At 46.7% G+C, this 20,745-nt stretch overlaps 1 protein-coding gene across 2 annotated transcripts in view; it reads left to right on the forward strand.

Annotated features, from left to right (window-relative positions):
* Positions 1-20,745, forward strand: part of LOC126526952 (uncharacterized) — a 146,704-nt gene that overhangs the window by 24,628 nt on the left and 101,331 nt on the right. Inside the window, exon 3 of one of the 2 annotated variants that reach the window (XM_050174662.2) lies at positions 6,008-6,231. The exons of the other annotated variant lie outside the window; for it this stretch is intronic. Within the exon in view, the coding sequence (XP_050030619.1) occupies positions 6,008-6,231 (224 nt within the window). The remainder of the gene's footprint in view (positions 1-6,007; positions 6,232-20,745) is intronic. 2 annotated transcript variants of the gene reach the window in all.

Below are 20,745 nucleotides of genomic sequence, written 5' to 3' on the forward strand. Positions count from 1 at the left end.
CTCCGTTTTCATTGGTGGTATTTACTGCATCAGACATGCGCAGAAACTTGCACATGGTAGTGGCAGCACATAGCCAAGGTGGTGCGGCTTTGGAATGTAAAGGTGATTATTGGTAGCAGTAATGGATTGCTTGCACGTGTAGGTTAGGGACCTTTATGGTATGGGCTAGTGTGGAAGGCAAGAACCTGTTCTAGCACCATCTGTTGGCTTCGTACTGCACCCGTACTTGTGAAGCAAATAAATCGCAACCACCATGTGTTTGAACAAATCAGGCAGTTTCGTAAACTGAAGAGTGTATGTATTGCCGAGAAAACCAGTGAACTGGCACTACCAGGGGCTGCATTCTCTCTGTAAACGACATGAATAACAAACGAAACTGTTCACCTTTTGTCGCAGGCGTTTTGTCAACGAGCTATGTTTCCGGGGCAGGGGGTCATATTGGTACTCACTGAGAGCTGCCGGATAGACAAGGGAGGCTGTGATCAAAAGATTGCTCTTGTTAGCTTTTTTTCTTTTATAAGTGCTCCGTGAGGGTCATTCCATCTTCGTTAAGAGGATGGGCATAGGCGTTGTTCCCGTGCATCAGATGCAATTGCATGTTTTAATGTCTTCGTGACAACAAAGTACAGTCTTAGTCAAAAAACTTGAACCCACTGTGAACGGCCGGGGAGCAGCTGCGCTACGCTATCGCGGCGCTGCCACCGTCGGCGCGCACCGCTGCTCGCTTGGGCCGAGGATAAAGGGCGCGAGGGATGCATGTCTCTACTCTCAAGCGTCGTTTGATAACAGCGCTCGTTAAAAACTAGTGCATCGTTCGGTTTGCCAGATGTGAGGTCGTCTTGTGGCCGCTGTGGTACAGCGCTTCGTGTGAGTAAATGCTCTCGCCTGGGCAAAACTGCCCGGCCCCATGCAGCGTATTGTACTATAGAAATGGTCCTAATCATCTAAATTACCTATTACAATTTTATCCTACACATTCAAAGGCAAGAGCCTTCGCATTATGCTTTTAGATAAACATTTCGAATGTGTTTCGGAGTGCGATGATAACAAAAGATAAAATAAACTGACATCTCTCAGTGCTGTCTAGGGTTGTTCGAGGTTTTATTGTAATATGCGGGCAATTCAATCATCGTTCGTTTAGAAAAGACTAGAAGCAGTAATTTCGACTACAAAGGCTCTCTCAGAAAGGGCTTGTAACCACCGTTACAATATTTCAGATACGTTGACTGCACGAGTGCGTTTGGTGTTGAATTTCTTTCATTAAACCCACAGTGAAATTATAAAAACTTTTCGGGACTAGAAAAAATTTGCCCTGCCTGAGTAGTCGATTGAGTTAGACCCATTCCCTCGGCATTTTAAAAAATGCGCATTACCTCGCCTTTATTTATATCTTCGTGCACAATGCCTCATTTTCGTTAGGGCCCACCTTCATGCACACACGAGGCCAGTGCAAGTTCATCCCATTTGCACTGGGCATCGCGAGTTTGAATCGCGTAAGGTAGACCAGGGCCACGAGATTATAGGATTCTCGCATAGTGAAGGCGTCATACCGGCGGTGCCGTCGCTGTCATGGGTTCACTGGAAGAAGTATTGTGGATATAGTTTACTGAGGTATCATTCGTCTCCACGAGAAAGGGCTTCACAGGCAGTTAGAAAAAAATGGGTTATACGTAGCGTCCTTTCAACCAGAGACCTTGGCTAGTTAACAGTCAAACACATGGGCAAGCTGCGATTCCTCAGGGCAACCACAGACCAAGCTACACTCAATACCTTGAAGACATGGTTCCCCCCGTGATTTCGTCGAGGGATGCTGGTGCCATCCTGAAGCTTATGTTTTCTTGATTAATTTGCTACTAGGGACTTTCACGATCACAAGTACGAGATGCCATTGTGGCACATTATTTAATCTTATCATCCTGCTGCTGAAGACAGATCTTAGCTACGTCTCGCTAAGTGCCCGTGTTCGAGGATGCGCAGGACTATTCATAGCGTTGTTCCTTTAATTTGGTCCTGAAAAATATTAACTAATGATTACGATACTGGGAATTGCGAAATTTGACCGTATCGCGTTTGACAGTGGTCGCCAGAAACCCTCACCCACTCATCCAGCATACGCTGCAAACGGCATGCTAGTCGGTCGGGTGGCTTCCGCTTCGCCACTGTCGCCTTCGAGCCACGCTCGCCGCACTAGTTTTTCACGAGCGCTGTTATCAAACGACGCTTGCGAGTAAGAAACATGCTTCCCTCGCCCTCTTTATCCTGGGCGCAAGCGAGCAGCAGCGCGCGCCGACGGTGGCAGCGCCGCGATAGCGGAGCGCAGCTGCTCCCCGGCCGTTCACAGCGGGTTCAAGTTTTTTGACCAAGACTATACCTGGTATACGCTGTCCATTATCCCACAGGCATGTCACCTGCTTTGTTGGCGTGATGCCATAGCTTTTCTGGGAAGTGTGGCACGCATGTACATTTAGATGCTGTGTGGGTGTGGTTTCGCCTAGTGTGCAAAGGTGAACACACTTTTACAAGCAGGTGACACATTGCTCCTTGAAGCAAACATTGAGGCACATTTGTTCTAATGTAATCAGTGTGATGTTGCCATAGAAATGAGGCCACTGTAGCTGAAAACAATGTCGGGCATGGTAATTGCCTTGCAAAAAATTGCCACTGTCAATCCCAAGGCTACAGCTAATGTCAGTGTCCACAAGTCTTGCTCATTGTGTTTGCTGTGAATGACAGCGAGTCTGGCTACTGTGCCATGTTGGGCCATGTAGAAGCTGCAACACATCTGGGTTATGGAATGGAAGAGGACAACCTTTTAGCTTCAGCTTCTGAGCTGCTCTGGTAATTCGAGGCAACTTCAGTTTTCACATCAGGCAATGTAGATTTATTGGTCATTTGCCTCTTTGCACACTTAGTTGCTACACACAGCTCACTGTTGGTTTGCCTTCTGAGACACTTTTAATTTAATGGGGTGCCCCTGGATGGCCACCAATAAATTCTGTTGTTATGAAATTGTCTCCATGGCAACTGTAGTGGTCTCTTGTATACCTACCGTCAAAATCTATCTCGGTGACAGAAAAATTCCTAATAATTTATTGTCAAAATAAAATTGCAAAGACAGTGATAAATACCATCTGCACGCTATCCAGCAAACCTCCCTTACGCATTCTGCAGATGCACACTTTCGATCAACCATTTTGTAACGTGTGCAAAACGGTTGCCTGCACTACACTATTAGCAATTATTGCTTGTAATTTTAGACTACTGTTGTGAACCTTGTCAAGCGAGTATGCCACGATGCGTGACGGAAGCTTCTGCTAGGTGCTAAATTGTAAAGGCTCACTTTTACTTGTTTTCACATGGACAGTGCCACTGCACAGACTATGCCCAGCACATTGGATGTGAGTAAAGCTCTGCTAGCTGCACCGAGGCCGCCAGCTTTTGCACAGCCTTTGAAGGAGTGGCCCTGTTCATTTGCTAGCTAAGCATGTGAGAGTAGAACGCGAGATGCAAAATGTGGGTGACCGCATTTATTCATGCCTGAAATACCCCATTTGGGGTTTCACATGAGGGTGGGCATATCTCGGTCATATTTTCAATGAATGCCTTGAACGACGAATGACTGGAGTGGTGCACTGCTTCAGCAGGTAGAAGATTCCAGTCCTTCACTGTTAAAACGAAGAAAGAGTGGAGGGGGATAAACAGTCTTTGAATGGCTCTGACAGGATGAAGTGCAATGCGCAGGCATGATGTCGGTCTGGTGAAGCAGCAAGTGATAAAATTTGTAAAAGAGACAGTCTTGCTGTTTTGCGGCGATGCTCGAGGGTTGGAAGGTTCAGAGATGACTTAAGTTTAGTGACGCTAGTGTGGTAAAAGTAGTCGGACTGAATGAACCTTGTTGCACGATTCTGTATGGATTCCAGTGCTGTTGCCAGGTTAGATTGGTATGGGTCCCACACTGAGCATGCATATTCCAGTTTGGATCGAACAAGTGTTAAATATGCGAGTAGTTTTTACTGAAGGGGGAACAAGACTTAGATTATGGCACAGGTAGCATAGTACACGATTGGCATCATTGCTAATGCTGCAAATGTGTGAGGACCAACTGAGGTTGCCGGACAAGTTAATACCCAAGTACTTATAAGGTGTCGCAGCGTATAATTCAGAACCGCCAAAAACGTAATTAGCTGAAATAAATGATTGGTGACAGCCGAAAGTAAGTAGCGACGTTTATTTTTTAACGTTTAGAGACATTAGCCAATTATTACACAATGTTTCAATGACGTTAAGGTTGGGCTGGAGAGCACGAGAATCAGTGTCATTAGTAATAGGATGATAGATTACGCAACCATCAGCAAATAAACGAATTTTCGAAGAACAACCTTTCGGTAAGTCGTTAATGTATATTAAGAAGAGTAGTGGCCCCAGTACAGTGCCTTGCGGCACACAGGAGATAAAGGGTGATAAATTAGACAAGCATTGCTTAGCATAAACGAACTGTTGACGGTTAGTCAGAAAGTTGCGTATCCATTGGAGAACACAAGGGTTAAGATTAAGACGCGATAGTTTTAAGAGCCGTTCATGGGGAACTTTGTTGAAAGCCTTTTGGAAATCTAGGGAAAAGGCATCTATGGGCACGTTTTGATCAAAATGTGAGCTGATGTCATTAATGAAACGAGCTAGTTGAGTCTCGCAGGACATGCCTTTCTGAAAACCATGTTGATTAGGATTGAAGAAATTAGCAGATGTTAGATACATTACAATGTGAGAATAAATTATATGCTCCATTAGTTTGGAACAAACACTGGTAAGGGAAATTGGACGGTAATCGTGGCGTGATGACAAGGATCCTTTTTTTTTTGGTACTGGAATTATCTTACCCATTTTTCAGTCTTGCGGCACCCCTCCAGATGATAATGATTGCTGAAAGATGTGACTCAAAAATACACTAGAAATGTGCACAGTGTTCTTAAACATTTTGGAATTGATTCCATCGATGCCGGCTGAGGATGTTAATTGGAAGCATTCTATTAGATTGGTGATACCGTATGCATCAAGTGTTATGTCTGGCATGGTTGGCTGGTTGACGTAAGCACAGTCTGGGACGTCAGTGTTAGGTTCAGAAGTGAACATGGAAGAGAAGACAGAGTTTAGTCCTTCAGATACTTTATGGTCAGGAACACAGTTATTGTCACACTGATCTCGGGGCCATGCGGGTGTTGGGAGAGATGGAGTCGGGAGACGCAGGCGAGTACAGCAAACAGACTTTACTAATAACAAACCCAAAATAAAACACACTTAAAATAGAACTCAAAACTCGACTGACAAAGATAAAACTCCACACTTGCTTAGCCAAAACAAAGTCCTTATCTTCGCCTTTGTGCGTCCTTAGCGCGTTTTGCGCGAAAGTCCGGCAAGCCTGGCCTATGGCTGCACGCTAACAAAAAGGAACACTCTTACAAGGTCCTGTTGTCGCACGTCACTCCAAGTCCAATGTGCGTTGGCTCTTGGTCACTGTCAGTGCTCCCGCCGACTCCGCAAGTTTTGCTTCCTTGGTATCGGCCGGCCAGCTCCATCTCGGATGCCGGCGTCTCGAACTACGTCCCGAACTATACCTGGCCCTTGCGCCATAAAACGCCACACATCAATCAGAACTTTCTCACATGCGTAGCCTGAACGGGGAACTAGCGACACAGGTCATTAAGCACATGACCACATCCTGCCTGTTCATTTCAAACAATGTGTTCACACTAAAAAAAGTTATGACACACTTTCTAATTTGTTTTATGTATTTAATTTTTTCCAACACTATCTCTACACGAACAATAATTAAGCCTTGTATTAGATGTACAGGAAGTCGGAAAATTGCAGCCCCTGCCATCTGTACCCATGAAATGGAATTGGCAAGTCCTCATCTGCAGTTACTGCAGCTTTATGCAAATTGTGTGGCGTGTAACAGTGCTGATCTTGAGTGGCATTGATGGGATGAGATGCGTTGTGGCACATGCAGTTGGCTTGCTGGACCAGCCGCTGGAGCTGTCGGGGTCTCGGCAGCGCAAGAAGGTTGAGCGGCTGGACGTGAGCTTTCGCACAGCTGCACGCGAGAGGCCCCCACCAGAACAAGGAAAGGGCACACCACTGGGTGACTGCCCCCGCATCGAGCACAACATCAGCCGTGAGCGCTCAGAGAGTCTGAAGGTCTTGCACCGACTGCTCTTTGGCCGACCAGGAGCGGTGAGCACAAACCCTCCCTTTAGTGGCGTTGGCCAGCTCTACTAGTAATTCGCACTGTAGTGATTCGCAGCCACAGCCTTACTGCTTTATAAGTCAGCTCAGTGCATTTCATCTGGCAGTGGCCACCCGTTCAGGAATTCCTCACCTCTGTAATGCGCAAGTCCCGAGGGTACTTCCACTAAATAAACACTATGAGTTGTTTAATAAGCACTCCCAATGGCACATGCACTTCTGTAAAACAGTATAGTTAGACTCGTGTTTCAGAAATCTGCTGCCATTGGAATGTGTGAATGTTCAGTATTTCCAGTACAAAAAAATTCAATTGGGCACTATGAAATTTGATCTTTTAGAATATTGGTTCTGGTACAGATAATCTTATACAGTTCTTTTTTCTATATTATACAGATCTTTTATAAAAGATGTATGAGCATAGCAAGAATGGTGGTCATGCAGAGGAGCTATTAGGCAGAGTAGACATTCCTTGTGGCTAATAACGAGAGTTTCAAAATAATAACGAAAACCTGTTTATTGACTTTTTATTAGAGCCTTGGGGGCTAATTGTCAAATTTTGAGGCAGTCACTTTTAATGCATCTCGGTCTTTAAAAATCTTGAAAATTGCACCCAATTTGAATTATTCCTCATTTAATTTCACCGCTTAATCCAGGCAGTATTGAAACAGAGCATGCCTCGCTGCTTTGTCAGATGGAAATACCCTGTGACAAAGTCAGAGTCTCTTACAAAGTTTATTGATTGCATGTCATGCCAAATATGGCATGTCTCAACATGTGCTTGCAAAACAAAACATCTATCTGCTGCAGCTGGTTTCCATCACGGGGTGTTTCCCTCTGGTGTGACAGCGATATGACAACACAGAAAAGGCGACCTACCTTTTCTGTGCTCTCTGCGTTCATGGTGCCATTCCACTACTGCAGCTGTGGCCTCGTAGTGTAATGTCTGCCCCGGCTGCAGAAGTTCGAGACTACACTGCTGCCTGGGCTGCCCAGGGCTGCCCAGGCAGCAGGCCTGATGGGCTGCCCAGGCATCCCCAGCCTGATGCTCGGATTTCTTTAACGGGGGACATGGGTTGCGGCGATCAAAAATCGCGAGAGAAGTCTATTTTATTTATTGCATTTTTGGAATGTACAGCTATTGTTGCATCTACATTGTTAATTTCACGACGGTAACATCAGTATTTTAGCCGCAGTGACGCCTTATACGACATGTACTAGCTGAATTTCAGGCGGAACTTGCACTGAAACAACACATTTTCCGAAATGCGCGTCTGCTCTTCCACGTGTGCTGGCGCAGACATCTTGGTCTCATTTGAAAGAGGCGACCTTTCCCTTCAAATTTCTACCAGAACGGGCCTCATTCAGCCATTGGCCACTTAGAAAATGCGTGGCAAAAAAAAGTACTAGAACGCCCTCCTATTCGTCACTCGGTGCACGTGACTTGAGCTTGCCTCCTGATTGGCGGAACTGCATGGCCGTCATCTGCTCCGCGCTTGGAGCCGCGCATTGAGGTGCAACATCTTGCCCCAGTGTCAACGCGATGTCTGAAAAGGAGCGCAAATTTCGAGCGCGGCACAAGTTTGGTGTGAAAAAAGTGCAATGGACGCACATCGAAAACTTCAAAAAACACTGCTCAACACTGCAAAACGCCCAGGACGCCACAACCTCAGCGTCCGATGCCGAAATCTTCGATGCAGCAATGGCAGGCTTAACGACCGCATCCGCTGCTGCAGATACTGTGACAAGTCCGTCTGCTTAGGACCCTTCGACCAGCGCTCGCGTACGGCAAGATACGATCTACCAGCAACCCTCCGAGATGGAGGAGGAGGAAGCGAAAGCCAAAGCAAAGCTATCGGAGTTGTCTTCCGCTCCAGCGACGGAGAGGAAATGCGAGTTCGGGGGTGACAGTACTGACGATGCACTTCGCCCGCCTGATGGGACTACGTTTACGATTGTGGATTTGAGTGCCGTGAACACTTTATTAACGTTTGCGAACTGCAACATCTGCAATGGTGCCTTAGAAATCGTCCGAGACGAGCGGGAATACGGAATCGCTGTGAAGCTGTGTTTTATGTGTGCAAACTGTGGAGAGATTGCGTGAATGTGGAGTTCGCCGCACGTTCACAGTGCTGAATGAATGAAACCTTTTGCTGTGAACGTTTTGGCTACGCGTGCCATGCAGGGAACGGGGAATTGACAGACCGCGTTCAATGACGTTTTCTTGTTGATGGGCATCATTCGTCGGGCTCTTCACACGAAAACATGGCAGAGCTACATGAAGACGAAGTTGACGTCAGCGGCCGATCGCGCGGTGCGTAATCTGACAAGCGACTGCGCGCGGTTGGTTCGCGAACTTTACCCTGAACTGAACGTGGGTCATACTTGGAGCATCACGGTGTCGTATGATCGCGGTCATACGTCCCATATTGGCGTCGGCACTGTGATAGAGTTGTTAGCTGACTTGTGCTCGACTTTGTTGTATTGAGAAATTTCTGTGCTGGGTGCGAGTCGGTGCCTAAGAAGAGTGACCCTTCCAACGGAGCTTGGAAGAATGGCCACAAGTGTCAGAAGTACACTAATAAGAAAGCTGTGGAGATGGAGGTGGAAGCTGCCCTCATCCTTTTCAGGCGATCATTGGAGCGGCACAATCTGCGGTATGCAACGGTGCTTTGTGACGAGGACAGCTGCAGTTATCTCGCTTTACAACATGATGAAGTGTAAAGGTATATCTCAATTGAAAAAGAGGACTGCGTGAATCATGTGCAAAAGCGCATGAGGAAGGCTTTGCGCAACTTGGTAGCAAAACACAGAGGCCCTGGACATGAGAGTCTTGGTGGAAAGGGCTGCTTCACAGCAAACTTGATCTGCTAGTTAACCTCATACTACGGATGGGCTCTGAAGACCCACAAAGGGGATCTAGATGCCACTCAAAATGCAGTGATGGTCACATATCATCACATGACATCAAACGATGATGTGGCTAATCACACTCTCTGTCCATCAGGCCAAAACTCCTGGTGCAAGCAAAATGCTGCAGCGGCCAAGGGTGAGCCGGTTCCAAAACATCCTCGAAAGCTTCCTCCTCATGTTTATCAGGCTTTACGTCCCATATATGAACGTCTTTCAGACAAGAAACTGCTGCAACGTTGCCAGCGTGGCAAAACGCAAAATAACAATGCAAGCCTGCATTCGATGATCTGGGCACTGGCGCCAAAAGACAGGCACGCTTCTTTTCTCTTATTCATGGTGGAGGCTGCTGTGGCAGAGGCAGTAATAAAGTTCAGTGCAGGCAATGCAAGGGCCTCAAAGGACATAATGAAAGAACTATGTCTAAATTCAAGCGAGCGAAGTCGCACCCGCATGGCCAAGAAAGATAGGCGTCGAATGGGAGCATCGGCAAAGTGCAAAGCATCAGAAAAATTTGTGCCAGTCCCTCAAAAAGCGGCACACAGGGGGCTGGGAGTCAGCAGGACTACATGCTTGGTGCCTACTGAGCTGTTGCAGCTGTAAATTTGTAAATAAAATAGGGTTTTGCACGTTTTCTCACTTTTCTCAAAACAAGTTTTTGGGTCACTTCACTGGACTGTCGGAGTGATATATACGATCTAGAACAGCTAGAGCTCTAATTCTTTCTTCGGCAGAAAGCCTAATCTGCATGTTACAAAGTGCGGAGAGCAGAATTTCAAATTTGTGCACATGTATATTTCCATTTTATGAATTTTCTTTTGGTGTGGTAGCCTTAGATCAAGGAAAGAATTTTGATCACTTGCAGAATGGCTAATTAGAATTTCATTTGAAAACTTTTTGCAGCATTTCAGTTATTGCACATTATAGTACTGTTGCAGGAAGAAAGCAGGCCCAAGAGTATAAAATAATGTATATTTACAACAGAGGTATATGGCATTCAGGCAACTGCCAAGACTTCGTCTTCCTCTAGTCTAATTCAACTTCGTCCTTCTCTTCACCGTAACATCACCCTCCCGGCGGAGTAGCTCTGTCTCGGTGCAAGTTATAGAGCCTCACTTAATGAGGGGACATAGGGCTTGAGCCTGACGACATGAACAACATCGCTAGTGACGTTGGGAGGCACTGAAGGCTGACCGACTGGGGCGATCTCGTATGTCACGTCGGACAGTTGGCGTAAGATCTGGTACGGACCAGAATAATGCGAAAGTAGTTTTTCCGACAAGCCGACGCGATGTGAAGGCGTCCAGAGAAGGACAAGGGAACCAGGTGAAAAATGGGAGTCCCGGTGCCGAAGGTCGTAGCGTCGCTTTTGAGAAGCTTGCGAGACTGTGAGGCGATGAGGGGTGACCTCTCGGGCGTGGGCGGCTAAGCCAATAGCATCGCGAGCGTAACTAGTGCTGGGTGATTGTACTGCGGAAGGAAGCAACGTGTCAAAGGGCAAGGTGGGGTCGCGGCCATGCAACTGGTAAAATGGTGAAAATCCGGCAGTGTCATGACGGGACGAGTTGTATGCGAAAGTGATGTACGGTAAAGCGACGTCCCAGTCGCGGTGATCGTCGAAAACGTACATGGCCAGCATTTCAGCTAGCGTGCGGTTGAGTCGCTCGGTGAGGCCGTGCGTTTGAGGGTGGTACGCGGTAGCAATCTGGTGTTCTGTAGAACAGGAGCGGAGAAGATCATCGACGACCTTCGATAGAAAGTAGCGGCCGCGATCCGTAAGCAACTGGCGAGGGGCGCCGTGGTGCAGGATGACGTCGTATAGTAAGAAGTCTGCGACATCTGTAGCGCAGCTGGTTGGTAGCGCTCGTGCGATGGCATATCTCGTGGCATAATTGGTTGCTACAGCAATCCATTTGTTTCCTTTGATGGAAATTGGAAAGGGGCCCAGGAGGTCTAGGCCCACACGTAAGAAGGGCTCTGTAGGGATATTTATTGGTTGCAGCAAACCAGCGGGAGGCATAGCAGGCATCTTCCGGCGCTGACACAGGTCGCAAGAAGCGACATAACGGCGCACAGAACGATAAATGCCGGGCCAGAAGAAGCGGCGCTGCAGGCGGTCGTATGTACGAGTGATGCCCAGATGTCCAGTAGTAGGAGCATCGTGAAATTGCTGGAGCACGGCGAGACGAAGGTGCTTGGGAACGACTAGTAGGAGCTCCGGGCCGTCAGGGCGATCGCTACGACGGTATAAAGTTCCATCGCACAAGGTGAACATCCGGAGGGACGGGTCATTGGGCGAGGAGCTTAGGCGTTCCATAAGTGCTCGAAGAACAGGATCTTTGCGCTAGCTATGCATTAAAATTCACTTTCTGCTGAGCAGTTTTTTTCCCCATTGTCTCCAAAAACAATAAAGTGGCAGCACTGCCAATCTCCTGAACTAATGGACCTATAAGGAAAATAATTGCATATTTGAAATCAGCACAATAAACTAAGTTAGCTTGTTTATTTTCATCAAATTTTGCCATAAGATGCAGGAAATAATCTCCACAACCCATGTCCCCCCTTAAGGGTTAACTGCGCTGGGAAAGGAGCCTTGGGCATTCAAATCCTGTTGAACCCTATGGGCACAGCAAAACCCAAAAAAAGGGGGCATCCTGGCAGCTTCTATGTGGCATCCAACGCACCTATTAGGTGGGGAACACCCCTTCCCAAGTGTAAAGGTTTAATAATGGCAGGGAGCATGCTTGTACCTATTTTACAAGTAGATACAGGAGAACTTCGTTGATACATTCTCGTTGCGTATGTTTTCCCGGCACCAACATTCGCAATCGAGAACACAAAAAAATGACCCCATCGAGTCAAGCTAAAATTTTACTGGTTTATACGTTCCCTGGAAAGCACGATTTTTCGCCACCAACATTCAGTGCGTCGCCAAGCTGCGATTGTATGATACGTTTTCCAGCCACTCGGTCCACTGTAAACAAGAAAATGCACGAGGCGCATGCAATCGAGAACAATATAACTTGCATTAGCAAGATCTTGGTGAGGGCAGTTGGTTCATATTTAGAACTGAGGTTAAACGGTGCGAATTACACAAGGACACAAAACAAATACCACAGGCATATGCTGACTGACAACTGGAAGTTTATTGGAAATTCTCCAGTCATTTTTATACCTTTTCCAGCATAGGCATGTGTACACCAGTTGCATGTACCTCTGCAAAATCAGCTACATGATCTTTCATGCAAAAAAGGCCATTTCTTTTTCCGACAAAGCAAGAGAGGGAGCACACACACATTTCCTTTCCTTCTAATGTGATATGCCTCTATTATTTCCCTTTCCCTCTTACCGTTTTCTTTCCCTATGAATTTAGTTTTTTTAAATATAGGAGTACAGGGACACTTGTTATAATGTCCTGCTAAATGACTCCATTCTTTACGTTACTGCTCTGCTGACGAGCTCTGTCATTGAAGCACTGTTTTTCTACAACTCGGAGGTATCTGATAACGAGCCTACAGTAAGTGAAATGAGATTTATGATTGGTGATGCACAGAGGCCTTTCGATTGTTTTCATACGATTGCATATCGAGGAAAGCTTGCATGGGGCACTGAAAGCAAATTAACATTGTTTTTTTGAAACTTTCATTAGATTGTGTGACAACTTGTGCAAGTATGGCACCACGTGTGCTGGTCTCTTGTCTTTTTTCTTTGATTGCTGGTTCCACTCTTATATTTTTCTTTCTGCAAGATGGCTTCAAATACTGAAGTGAGTGGCAGAATCGTGCTATCTGATTTAAAAAAACTTTGCTCACACTCATGCTCACACAACTTACTGTGAGGGTACTGGGCCGACGCCAGGTGGCGTAGAGTAGCAGGCACGAGACGATAGGCAACTGTGTAGAGCAGCAGGCACGGGACAGTAGGCAACGGTGTATGGCAGGCAAGGAGGACACGGAAGGCGTGTGTGCGCGGTCGGCATGCGGGGAGCGTGTGACAATGAACTAAGTGAAGTAATCAGTGGAGCAAGCCACGTGCGGTGCAACGGGATGGAACGCAGACTACATGTATGTGCGTCCGCTGAGGATTTCCTGAAATAAAGAACGTACTTGACAAATGGGTGCTTGTCCAGCCGGACATAACATGGAGGACCAAGAATCGTCTAGTGCCACCGAGCCAGTTGCGCAGCCTCTCCTGCCTTCTTCGATCGTCCAAGGACTTTTGGCTTTGACCTCCGGGACCACAATAAAAAGGGAGAGTGTAGCAAGCATGTGACGCCCCCTTGGGCATAATCTTCGTGTGCCCGCCAGGCTCGGTGGCCTGTCAGGCCCAGTACGCAACATTGGTCACCACACCCAATAAACACTTGACGAGCACAGCTGCTTGGTGTTCAGTCATCGTTCATCACCACCACGCTGTGGAGCATCCCTCTAACAGAGGGTGCCCTCCCTTGTTCATGAACTCGGGCAGATCGTGACAGAGACTCGCAGCCCGTATAGCTCAAGTTTTGTGCACCACGCCGCTCAACGTCACGGTTATGCCTGACAAGACAACCGGCATGGCTGGGCCCGACGAGACAACCGGCGCGGGGCCAGAGCTCAACATCAAAGGTGTGCCCGTCCGACTGCCGAAATTCAGTGGTTACCAGGACTGACACTCGCCGATAGACTTTCTGGAGAAGTACTCGGAGTACTGCATTATTGCGGGGATTCCCCCTGACCGCTATTTGCAGTCGCTTCCAGCAGCGTTGAAGGGGTCAGCCAAACAATGGTGGCGCTTCTCAGGTGCGCACCCTGGAATGGCAGTTTTTCACATCCAAATTTACGGCGCAGTTTGCCACCCTTGACTACAAGTTTAAGCTAAATGCAGAGCTAGATCAGTGCACTCAGAATTTGGCAGAAAACCTCAAGCAGTTCATTCACGTCATTGCCAAATACTATGACAGTATAGCGGAGCCCGTTTCAGATGCCAAAAAGGTGGAATGCATGCGGAGACAAACGCATCCGACATTCTAAGACCTAACAGGCGAGCATGAGCTTCGCATACCTGCAAGAAATGGTGAAGGTGGCCGGCCCTATCATGGAATGCGCTTGGCATCGCTTGCGCTATGTGCAACAGTCACTACTGCATATTGCACAAGCAGCAGCCGTACCCTACTGCAATGCCCAACCAAACCTTCCCTGCCCAGCAGTGAGAGTGGCAGCTGTAGCCTGCGGCAGTTTCAGTTTCTGAGTGTCCGCAGTCAACGACTCTTCACGTTGGAGCCCCGGAATGGAACTCCTCATCGATGTTTGTTTGAACAAGCCAGTGAAAGCTAGAATTCTGCCACTCGTGGCTTGTCAGTGGCTGCCACGCCCGCCAATAAAATGTGCCTCGCTACAGGACTTTGCTGGATGGGTGAAAGATGCATTGTGCATGATCCTGTCTGCTCATGGTCAACAAGGCCTTTAAAAAGTGCGGGCTTTTGAATGCCATGTACGGCACCGAGGATGAAATGCTTTGCTCTGTTGATAGCGATAAGAAGTTGTTTCATAGCGATGACAAGTGATTTCTATTCCCCACAGGACTCATACTGGCGCAGTGAAAATCTTGGTGACAAGCTACGCCTCTTCCATTTGTGTTTTTATTCATTGCAATTGTAGTGTATTGGGAATAAATCTGTCTTCTTCCAAATAAGAGCAAATAGTATTTCTATATGAAAGCACGAGGTGCGCGGTATTGTACTCTCTCTCTCTCTTTTGTTTCGTCATGGAAAACGGGTGTGCGTTACAATCAAGGTTTTCATTTTTAAAATTCTTTTGGTCAGGGAATACAGGTGCACGTTACAATCGAAAGCGCGTTAGACTTGAGTAAATACGGTAATGGCAGTGGAGTGAAGATAAAAATCTAAATGTGTTAAAAATTTGAAAGGAAGGAGATAAATGTGTAAGTGATCCCTCTCGCGCCTTGTCGGAAAAAGAAATAGCTTCTCTGCATGAAAGATTATGATTTAGCCGATTTTGCAGATGTATTTGCGACTCGTGTACGCATGTCTATGCTGGAAAAGGTATAAAATGGCTGGAGAATTTCAAATAAACTTCCAGTTCGCAGTCAGCGATCTCCTGTGGTATTCGTTTCCTCATGTCCTTGTCTTCGTGCTTTTCAACCTCAGTTCCAAGTACAGTCGACTCGCGTCAATACAAAGTTTACGGGAAACGCGAAAAACTACGCATCAAACGAACTTCTAATTAAACACAATGAACAAAAAGGGACATATTTATTTCAAAGCAGACTGTTTATGAAAAAATATATATATATGTTATTGCCGTCGGCTTCTGCTTGCAAAATCTTGCTGTGGAAAGCAAGTTCTGCAGGCTGTCGATGTGCCTGAGTGCTTCCTCGGCATTGCTCTCTGCAGCAAAAAACCACTGCGCATGCGCAAGGCCCACAGCTACATCGGCAACTTGCGGTTGCGGCTCACTTGCAATGTCGTCCACGTCACTTCCGTTACTAGCCTCGTTTGGCCGAACGATCTCGATGATTTCAGTGTCCGTCCGTGCACCGCACATTTATACTGTGCTGTCAACAGCAACATATTCTTCGAAAGGGACATTGCTGAGAGCTGCTTGAAGACTACAGTGGAATAAACTTATAACAATATTCAAGTGCCACGAAAATTCCATTCTTACAACCGATAATTGTTATAACCGGGTTGCATCAAAAAATCAATATTGGCGGATTGCAGAGCTGATCTGAGAAAATGGTGGGGATGCTAGTTCCCCTCCCCAGCACCTTCCTCTGCCTGGCTGCTGATTGTGTTCACACGTTTAACTGTTTCCTGGGTGCTTTGATCGCATGTAACAAGCCGTGGCTGCCGGCACTGTTATAACAACTGCAAAGAGGTGTCACGGGTGGCAAGCGATATGCGAGCACCGCTGAGGCATCACTTTGGTGGCGCCAAAAGGGGCCTATTAAAAATTGCGAGAAGGCTGCCACGGCAGCCTGTCAGTTTGAGAATTCCAGAATAAACGCTGAGTAGAGATCGCTACAAGCATCTTGCCACATATTACTGGCTTGCATGAGAAAAGCCTATGTCTGTGAGCCATACATGCTTTACGTGAAGCTTGCAGACATCCTTCTCCAATGTATCCAAGCGCTCCACGTAGGGCAGCGGAAGGTTCCTCGCGAAAACGAAGCCTAGGAGGGGCTGAATCATGCTGGGCCTCCTGTGAGGACAATGTTAAGGCAGCCTGCCCTACCGCGTCATCGCGGCCGTCGTCGTCGTTGCTATCCGCAGCAAGCATGTTCGCGGCGATTGCCTCGTTGGTAAGAAGCAATTAGTTTCCAAATCTATAGTCGTGCGCTTTCTTTTAAGGGGGGACATGGGTTGTGGAGATTATTTCCTGCTCCTTATGGCCAAATCTGATGAAAATGCACAAGTTTACTTAGTTTTTCGTGCTGATTTCAAGTGTGCAATAATTTTTCTTGTAGGTTCATTAATTCAGGAGATTGACAGTGCTGCCACTCTATTGTTTCCGGAGACAATGGAAAGAAAACTGCTCAGCAGAAAGTGAATATTATTGCATAGCTAGATACTATAATGTGCAATAACTGCAATGCTGCAGAAAGTTTTCAAATGAAATTTTAATTAGCCATTCTGCAGGTGATCAAAATTCTTTCCTTGACCTAAGGCTACCACACCAAACGAAAATTCATAAAATGGAAATATACATGTGCACAAATTTGAAATTCTGCTCTCCGCACTTTGTAATGTGCAGATTAGGCTTTCTGCTAAAGAAAGAATTAGTGCTCTAGCTGTTCTAGATCATGAGGTATCACTCCGGCAGTCTAGTGAAGTGACCCAAAAACAGGTTTTTAGAAAAGTGAGAAAACGTGCAAAACCCTATTTTATTTACAAATTTACAGCTGGAACAGCTCAGTAGGCACCAGGCATGTAGTCCTGCTGACTCCCAGCGCCTGTGTGCCGCTTTTTGAGGGACTGGCGGAAATTTTCTGATGCTTTGCACTTCTTGGCTGATGCTGCCATTCGACGCCTATCTTGCTCGGCCATGAGGGTGCGACTTTGCTCGCTCGGATTTAGACATAGTTCTTTCATTATGTCCTTTGAGGCCCTTGCCCTTGCACACAACGATGTTCCCAGTATGACCCACGTTCAGTTCGGCGTGAAGTTCGCGAACCGACCGTGCGCAGTCGCTTGTCAGAATACGCGCCGCGCGATCGGCCGCTGGCGTCAACTTCATCTTCACGTAGCTCTGGCATGTTTTTGTGTGAAGAGCCCGACGGCTGATGCCCATCAACGAGACATACGTCATTGAACGCGGTCTGTCGGTTCCCCGTTGCCTGCATGGCACGCGTGGCCAAAACGTTCACAGCAAAGGGTTTCATTCGTCCCGCTCGTCTCGGATGATTCCTAAGGCATCAGTGCAGATGTTGCAGTTCGCAAACGTTAATAAAGTGTTCACGGCACTCAAATCCACAATCGTAAACGTAGTTCCATCAGGCGGGCGAAGTGCATCGTCGGTAGTCACCCACAAACTCGCGTTTCCTCTCTGTCGCTGGAGCGGAAGACAACTCCAATAGCTTTGCTTTGACTTTCGCTTCCTCCTGCTCTTGCTTGGAGGGTTGCCGGTAGATCGTATCTTGCTGTACGCAAATGCTGGTCGAAGGGTCCACGGCAGGCGGACTTGTCACAGTATCCACAGCAGCCGATGCGGTTGTTAGGCCTGCCGTTGCTGCATCGACGATTTCGGCATCGGTCGCCTAGGTTGTGGCGTCCTGAGTGTTTTGCAGTGTTGAGCAGCGTTTTTTGAAGTTTTCGATGAGCGTCCGGCGCACTTTTTGTGCACCAAACTTGTGCCGCGCTCGAAATTTGCGCTCCGTTTCAGACATCGCGTTGACACTGGGGCAAGATGGCGGACCTCAGTGCGCGGCTCCAAGCGCGGAGCAGATGATGGCCATGCAGTTCCGCCAATCGGGAGGCAAGCTCAAGTCACGTGCACCGAGTGACGAATAGGAGGGCGTTCTAGTACTTTTTTTTGCCGCGCATTTTCTAAGTGGCCAACAGCTGAATGGGGCCCGTTCTGGCGGGAAATTGAAGGGAAAAGCCGCCTCTTTCAAATGAGACCAAGATGTCCGCGCTAGCACACGTGGAAGAGCAGGCGCACGTTTCGAAAAATATGCCGTTTCAGCGCAAGTTCCGCCTGAAATTCAGCTAGTACATGTCGTATAAGGCGTCACTGCAGCTAAAATACTGACGTTATCGGTATGAAATTAACAATATAGATGCAAGAATAGCTGTACATTCCAAAATTGCAAGATAAAAAACAGCAAAATAAGGCCTGGGGAATCTTACGCAGGTACCCAACACATAACAACCTTCTAAATTTTAAACAAGCCAAAGCGAAAGCTCGACATATCCGGAGACAGGCAGAAAAATGTTCTTGGCAAAAATATGTATCTACAATTAGTAGCCCCGTTACATCCAAAAAGATGTGGGACCAGGTCAGAAAGTTTTAGGGGGACTACTCACCATACACGATACCCATACTTACACCTTCAGGCACTCAGACAACACTACAAGAACAAGTGAATATACTTGGGGAACATTTCTATAACATCTCTAGCTCGGCTAATTATTCAAACAGGTTCTTAAAATACAAACTGTCGGCAGAAAAAGAGAAGCTACCAACTGCGTGTATGTCAAGGGACGAATACAACGCTCCATTTATGTTACAAGAGCTTAACAGGGTTCTCTGTGTTGGCAAGAAAAGTGCAGTAGGTCCTGACCGGATTAATTATTCTATGCTTGCACACCTGTCCCCAGCATCTGTAGACGCTCTCCTTAAATTTTTTAACAAAGTATTTGAATCTGGAAGTATGCCAAAAAGTTGGAAAAACGCAATAGTTGTGCCTTTTTTAAAAACAGGTAAATCCCCCACATCCCCAAGCAGCTTTCGACCCATGGCCTTTACAAGCTGTTTGGCGAAATCGTACGAAAGTGTCGTAAATGCGAGATTAACTTTCACGCTTGATACACGGAACTCTATCGATTTTCACCAGTGCGGCTATAAAAAAGGGTGTTCAACGACAGACCACCTCGTCCGACTTGAACACTAAATACGTGAAGCATATTTACAGAAACAGCACTGCCTGGCAGTGTTTTTCGACCTAGAAAAAGCGTACGACACCACGTGGAGATTTGTAATCTTACGTGACCTCGCCGCGTTAGGAATCCGTGGCAATATGCTAAACTGTCTCGCTGATTTTATGTCCAACAGAACATTCCAAATCCGCCTAGGCACTGTGCTCTCGCGCACATTTATCCAAGAAAATGGCGTGCCACAAGGTTGCGTACTTAGCATAACACTCTTTATAGTAAAAATGAACTCTGTCAACAAAGTTATTCCCACCTCCATTACGCACTCCATATATGTCGATGATCTGCAAATAGCATGCCGCGCCTCAAACCTACGAACATGTGAAAGGCAGCTCCAGATAACAATAAATAAACTAATGGCGTGGGCTGAGAAAAATGGCTTCCGCTTCTCTACTCAGAAAACTGTTAAAGTGCTTTTTTCGCAAAAACGAGGGTTGTACTTAGACCCGGATGTAAAATTGAATGATGTCGCGCTGCCGGTAAAACAAGAATATAAATTCTTGGGAGTATTCTTTGACAAAAAACTGAACTTCCTATCCCACATTAAAACACTAAGGATTAAGGCAAATAAAGCATTGAATATCCTGAAAGTTTTATCTCGTAAGCACTGGGGTTCCAACCGAACGTGTCTTTTACGTATTTACCGCTCTCTTGTTCGCAGCCTTTTAGACTACGGCTCTGTTGTTTACGGCTCAGCCAGACAGTCCTACATCCAACGACTTGATCAAGTACATAACCTTGGACTGCGACTGGCAAGTGGTGCCTACAAAACTTCACCTATTCAAAGTCTATACGTCGAGTGTAATGAACCCTCCTTACAACAGCGCAGAGCATTACTGACTTTTTCCTACATACTAAAAATTCGGTCATCACCCCAACACATATGCTACAACATCCTCACATAATGCAACTCACGCCTACACTATACAAATTAACCGAACATGATCAAACCGCTTGTCCTGCGATATGAGGAATATGTCCGGGATTATGACATTCCTTGCGAAGTCCTCGAGGTTGCCAGAAATCCACAGCGTTTGCCCCCATGGTACGATTTTGAACCGTTATGTGACTGGACATTGACACATTTAAAGAAGAAAGACACCCCACGCGAACATATTACACAAGAATTCCGTGAACTTCAGGACAAATATCAAAATAACGTGCAATATTACACTGATGGCTCCAAAACGAAAGAACACGTGGGTGTGGGGGTCATAACGGAAAATTGGGAAAAAAGTATTCGATTGCCACAACATGCCTCTGTTTTCACGGCCGAAGTTCTCGCTATATGGGTTGTTAAAAAAATTATCGCTGATAAACACACAAATGCAGTCATATATACAGATTCTTTAAGCACACTGAAGGCGCTACACCTGAAATCTGAGTGTGAACCCCTGATTGGAGACATTTTAAATATGGTGGCTTTTAACGAATACGGGAGG

Source organism: Dermacentor andersoni, chromosome 9, assembly GCF_023375885.2.
Source record: "Dermacentor andersoni chromosome 9, qqDerAnde1_hic_scaffold, whole genome shotgun sequence".
NCBI lineage: Eukaryota > Metazoa > Arthropoda > Arachnida > Ixodida > Ixodidae > Dermacentor > Dermacentor andersoni.